Source organism: Helianthus annuus, chromosome 15 (genome assembly GCF_002127325.2).
Source record: "Helianthus annuus cultivar XRQ/B chromosome 15, HanXRQr2.0-SUNRISE, whole genome shotgun sequence".
In the NCBI taxonomy this organism is placed as follows: Eukaryota; Viridiplantae; Streptophyta; class Magnoliopsida; order Asterales; family Asteraceae; genus Helianthus; species Helianthus annuus.
The window spans coordinates 173,630,113-173,636,661 of record NC_035447.2 but is presented as its reverse complement, the minus strand read 5'-3'; the positions used below and the strand labels follow the sequence as shown (position 1 = coordinate 173,636,661).

General features: G+C 36.8%; 1 protein-coding gene across 1 annotated transcript; it reads left to right on the top strand.

The window, feature by feature from the left end:
• Window positions 1-204: 204 nt before the first annotated feature.
• On the top strand, window positions 205-5,891 carry LOC110922581 (actin-7). Its single transcript, XM_022166860.2, has 5 exons — window positions 205-347; window positions 1,833-1,902; window positions 2,853-3,246; window positions 3,986-4,599; window positions 5,601-5,891. The coding sequence occupies exons 2-5, from the start codon at window positions 1,843-1,845 to the stop codon at window positions 5,664-5,666; spliced, it is 1,134 nt and encodes a 377-aa protein (XP_022022552.1). The 5' UTR covers window positions 205-347; window positions 1,833-1,842; the 3' UTR covers window positions 5,667-5,891.
• The last annotated feature ends 658 nt before the right edge of the window (window positions 5,892-6,549 follow it).

Here is a 6,549-nt window from a genome sequence, read left to right as displayed (position 1 = left end):
GTGACTCTTTTCTTTGTTTTGTTTGTTTCCCAGTTTTTTGTGACGCTTTATATATAAGTATAAAGTGTTTTTGCCGTTCAAAAAGAAAAAAATATAGTATTTATAAATATTAAAAAATTAAAAAAAAGTAAAACAATAAAATGAGTGGAGAGCCAGCCGGAACGAGAAGCAGGCAGGCAGGCCCCATGACAACAAGACGTGTGACCCACCTTGTACATCATCAAGATCCAACGGTCCAGATCAAATCTCTCTCTGCATATAACTCTCTCATTTCTCACCTCTCTCTCTCAGACACCCTTCTTCATCTCCCCCAAATTTCAGCCATTTTTCTAGGGTTTCGTCTTCAGGTATATTATTCATCATCATCCTCCAATTATCTATCTTTTTTTGATCTTGCAATAGCTACATTCTCGCATACAATTCACTCTCACAACTTATTTTTAGTAATTTTTAGATTTTGCATGCGTTACGGATCCAGTTAAATTGTTTTTTTAATCGATAAACTGGTAAATTGATGTTATCTTCTTGAAATTTAAGTGTTTGATCAGGTTAAAATTACATTGTTTTCAACTGATTAGGTAGGGTTGACTGCTATAATCTCTGTTTGATCATTGAACTAGGGTTTGCTATTCAGAAAGGGGTAGCGACCCAGCTTGTTGCTCGCTTACCTGCGCTATTGATGTAAAGTGCACTTATTTTTAATAAAAGTTTGATTTGTAAAAAAAAAAAAAAAAAAAAAAAAAGAGTTAACTGTCATTTTCGTTCACGTGGTTTGTTCACTTTTGCCATTTCAGACCAATTTTCAAAACTACATACATCAGTTTCTTCGCTGACATACTGGAAACGTGCCACTTTAGTCCAAAAATTAAAACCCAGTTAAATGAGACTGGTTAAATGAGGGTATTATTGTCAATTCATAAAATAAGGTGAAAATAAAGAGTAAACTAACAAAATGGTCCCTGAGGTTTGGTCATTTTGCCACTTTATTCCAAAACTCAAATCTTTTGAATCTGGGTCCCTATGGTTTCAATTTTGTTGCCATTTTCATCCAAAAGCAAAATCTGGTCAGATTTTTCAGTTAACATCTAGTTTTTTTTTTGTCTTTGCCTCCCTTTTAATGAAGGGCAATATGGTTAGATTTTTTAAATTTGTTATAATAAAACGTTAAAAGAACATTTTTCCCTTCATTAAAAGTGAGGAAAAAGCCAAAAAAAAAAAAAAAAAAAAAAAAAAAAACTGGATGTTAACTGAAAAATTTGAGCAGATTTTGATTTTGGATGAAAATGACAACAAAATTGAAACCACAGGGATCCAGATTCAAAAGGTTTGAGTTTTGGACTAAAGTTGCAAAAGTGACCAAACCTCAGGGACCATTTTGGCAGTTTACTCGAAAATAAAAGATATAGAATTGACAATAATACCCTTCATTTAGCCTGTCTGACTTAACTAGGTTTTAATTTTTGGACTGAAGTGACACGTTTCCAGTAGTATGTCAGGGAGGAAACTGGTGCATTTTTGAAAATTGGTCTGAAATGGCAAAAGTGAACAAACCACAGGGATGAAAATGACAGTTAACTCTTTTTTTAAAATGTTTCTCATGAATGTTATACGTATACTGATATAAACTATGTGAAGTTTTCACATTCTTGCATTTGTATAAGAAAATATCAAGTGAATTTGAGGTTAATCAGATCTTGTTTTATCCGTTTATCGTTTATTGGTTCACCACGTATTGAATTTTATATATGTTTCTTATTTATTTGGCTGCTATAACTTGTGACGATCTGGTTCGATATAAGATATCAAGACTTATGCTGTATATTATTTTATAGATAACATAAAATGGCAGAAAGTGAAGACATTCAGCCACTCGTGTGCGATAATGGAACTGGAATGGTTAAGGTATGTTTCTAGTTTCGTATAATTTTTAATCGCTTGCAAATCCGTTCACATGTATGCAAAATGTGTTTTACCTGATCCCGTTGGTTAGTAGGGTATTATTGGTGGGTCCATGAGTTTTTGGATTCTCATGGGTACAAATAAAAAATTTAAAAACTCAAGCGCATGTAAATACCGATTAAGTTTCAAGGTTTCACGTGTATACAAAATGTGTTTTATCTGATCCCGTTGGTTAGCAGGGTATTGGTGGGTCCATGAGTTTTTGGATTGTCATCGGTACAAATAAAAAATTTAAAAACTCAAGTGCATGTAAATACCGATTAGTTTCAAGGACTTTTGTTTATATGGGGTAGCGGTGTTCAGAATTCGATTTGAATTCGAAAAAGTCGATATTCTACTCAATTCGATTCGATTATCAAGAATTCGAATCGACTTGCCCAGTTTTTAATTGAATTCGAGTTCCAGCAAAAAATAGGAAAAATTACAAGTTTTGTTCTTTATCTTTATACCACTTTTCAGGCGGTGTCCTTTTTAACGGATGTTGACAGGCGGTGTCCTTTACTAAGTATTTTGTTGCAAGTTTAGTCCTTTACACCCAACTCAGTTAAAAAACCTGTTAATTTTTTAGTGTAAAGGACTAAACTTGCAACAAAATACCTACGTAAAGGACTAAACGTGCAATAAAATACCTAGTAAAGGACACCGATTAACAGGGTTTTTTAACTGGGTTGGGTGTAAAGGACTAAACTTGCAACCAAATACCTAGTAAAGGACACCGCCTGTCAACATTCATTAAAAAGGACACCGCCTGAAAAGTGGTATAAAGATAAAGGACAAAATTTGTAATTTTTCCCAAAAAATATTATTCGAAAATTTCGATTCGAGTAATTCGAAAATTTGTTATTCGATTCAATGAACACCCCTAAATTATGGGGTGAATCTGTTTATTGCAGGCTGGATTTGCAGGAGATGATGCACCAAGGGCCGTATTTCCGAGTATTGTGGGTCGTCCCCGTCACACCGGTGTGATGGTTGGAATGGGCCAAAAAGACGCATACGTTGGAGACGAAGCTCAATCAAAGAGAGGTATTTTGACGTTAAAATACCCGATTGAACACGGTATTGTGAGCAACTGGGATGATATGGAGAAGATCTGGCATCACACTTTCTATAACGAGCTTCGTGTTGCTCCGGAGGAGCACCCGGTTCTTCTAACGGAAGCTCCTTTGAACCCGAAAGCCAATCGTGAGAAGATGACTCAGATCATGTTCGAGACGTTTAATACCCCCGCCATGTATGTTGCCATCCAAGCTGTTCTGTCCCTCTATGCCAGCGGTCGAACAACCGGTAAGCTTTTTAATTTAGGTGTGCTTAACGGGCCGTATTCACGGGGTGGCGGGTCAAACCCCAGGCATGTGAACCTAGAGGTGTACAAACCGTTTTTTTTTTCAAACCACTAGTTAAACCGATTTTGGTTCGGTTTGTAAACCGGTTTGGGACAAAAAAACGTTTTTTTTACAACCGGTTCGGTTTTAAAAACCGGTTTCAAATATCGAGAATACGAACCAGTGTACAAACCGCCAGGTCAAATCGGGTTGAAACCTTTCGATCCTAAAACCGGTCTTTTTGTACATGTCTATTTGAACCCGAACACCACACATTCATGGGGTGACACGAAAACGACCTGGTTAACCCGATTTTTTTTAATTAATCCTCTAAATTTACATATTTGCAAAAAAAAAAAAAAAAACAAATGTATAAAAAACATTAATATTTAGATTATAAAATTCGACGTTAAGCTGTTTTTTTTTTTTTTTTTTTTTAATTGGCATAAATTACCTAACCATTTTAAGTTATGACATAAAAACACATTTTAAACAAAGAAACATGTTAAACGGGTCAAACGATGAACCCTCTAGGTCAACCTGAGCCCAACCTGTTTAGCTAAACGCGTTTGGGGGTTTGACCCAAAACTGACCCGAACCTGCTTAGGCTAAACCTTAATCTGTGAACTTCGTGTTAGGTTCGTGTCACCTCTACTTTTAATGTTTCTAACGTTTAAATTACGTATGCGCCCTTGGTGTAGGTATTGTTCTGGATTCAGGTGACGGTGTTAGTCACACAGTCCCTATATACGAAGGGTACGCCCTTCCACACGCGATCCTTCGTCTGGACTTAGCAGGACGCGACCTAACCGACGCGTTAATGAAGATCCTTACCGAACGCGGGTACATGTTCACTACAACAGCCGAGCGGGAAATTGTTCGAGACATGAAGGAAAAGCTGGCTTACATCGCCCTTGATTACGAACAAGAGCTTGAGATCGCAAATTCGGGTTCTTCCATCGAGAAGAATTACGAGCTTCCCGATGGACAGGTCATCACCATTGGTGCTGAGCGGTTCAGGTGCCCGGAGGTTTTGTTCCAGCCATCGATGATCGGAATGGAAGCTGCGGGTATTCACGAGACTACGTACAATTCGATCATGAAGTGTGACGTGGATATTAGGAAGGATCTATATGGTAATATTGTGCTTAGTGGCGGGTCAACCATGTTTCCCGGGATCGCTGACCGGATGAGTAAGGAAATTACCGCACTCGCCCCGAGCAGCATGAAGATTAAGGTGGTCGCTCCTCCCGAACGGAAGTATAGTGTCTGGATCGGAGGGTCGATTCTTGCATCTCTCAGCACATTTCAGCAGGTTTGTTTTCAACATTTACACGCGGGGCGAAGCAATTTTTAGTAGCTTTTAAACAAAAACGTAGACTCAGTGGTAAAAATAACGTTAATGGTGGGAATCTAGTCGATATTGGTTTGGTTCGTTACGGTATTGATATGGTATCGACACTCGATATAAAGAGAACTCAAAAAATAAAGTCGCCATAAGCCCAAAAGGATGTCGACACATGAATTACAGAAAATCACAGTAAACGAATACCAGTAATAGTTTTATTAGTACTAATACCGGTACTGGTTTTTTTTAATGGGTACCGGATCAATCGGTTTTCAAAGAAAAATTATCACGTATTTAGTTTTTATAAAGAGTGAATTTCAAGTATTGTCCTTTATCTTTATACCCATTTTCAGGCGCTGTCCTTTATGTTCAAAATTGACGAGTTTTGTCCTTTATGTTTTCATATCATACACGTTTTGTCCTTTAAGCCTAACCCTGTTAGTTTTTTCAGTTAAATTTGGTCATATGCTTTGCACACGAGGGCATTTTTGTCAATTTAAAGGTAAGTTCAACGGCAGATTTACAGCTCAAAGCTTCTGCAACCTTTGAATTGACAAAAATGCCCTTATGTGCAAAGTACATGACCAAATTTAACTGAAAAAACTAACTGGGTTAGGCCTAAAGGACAAAACGTGTATGATATGAAAACATAAAGGACAAAACTCGTCAATTTTGAACATAAAGGACAACGCATGAAAATGGGTATAAAGATAAAGGACAATCCATGAAATTCACTCTTTTATAAAAAAAAACTGACGAACGAAAGTTACAAGAGAATAAAACTATTGGGTTAAAGACGTATATTATCTATAGTGCAAGGGGTGGATTTGAAAGTTGAAAAAGTAAAAATAAATAAATAAATAAAACATGAACCTTTAAATTTGGACATATGTACCAATTGAAAACAAGGTTACAATCCTGTGTATTACATATTTATAACTTTGTGCGCGTTTTGCTTGTGAATGCAGATGTGGATCTCGAAGGCCGAGTATGATGAGTCGGGCCCATCAATCGTGCACAGAAAATGTTTCTGATTCGTACCTTGCGTCGTTTACTTCAACTTTGTTTTTGTCGTGTTGATTATATATGCTGGTTGTTTTTAAGAGTGCGGTAATGACATTTGAGTGAGCACAAAGACGTTTGCTGTAAGCTCCACAATTCTTTTATTTTAATCTCATTTTTAGAAACTATATCAATTGTTTCGTCTCCATATGTTTCTATTTAGAGAAAGTTATGAAAGTTGCCGGTTTTCTTGAGTGTATGCTATTTTATAGTCGCGTATGTACTTTTACGACATTTCATTTTTTAGCCTGATAAAGTATACCCGAGTACAAAAGATTCACGTAGTATTTAAAACGACAAACCATAGTTATCAATAGCGTCAATAGCGGACGCTCTATTGACGCTATAGGGAATAGCGTGGCGTGGCGGCCAACCTCCGCTACAAGGTGCATATCGTTATCGACCATATAGCGAGCAGATAGTGACTCCGGCGGCGATTTCGGCGAAAAATTCCGATTCTGGTGATGCTTTCTGCTGGAAAGCAGGAAGAAGAAGATGAAGAAGAGAGCGGCTGGGTTTTTAGCGTGTTTTAGGCTTTATGGTTTTATAAACTATGAATTCCGGCCAGAAACCAACGATTTCTGCCGGAAACTTAGGAAGAAGAAGAGCGGCTGCGTTTTTATTACGTTGGAGCCTTTTTAGGGTTAAATAAGTTTATGGATTTTAACTTTTAACCCTTCTATCTTTCATTAAGTTACATTTACTCCCTAAAACTTGTAAAATTTACACAAAAAGTGTAAAATTAGTTTGTGTATCTTAACATTTAACCACCCCCCCCCCCATTTTCACTAGCTTACATTTGGTCTTTAAACTTATATTTTTATACATAAAAAGGTATAAAATAAACATTAGGGT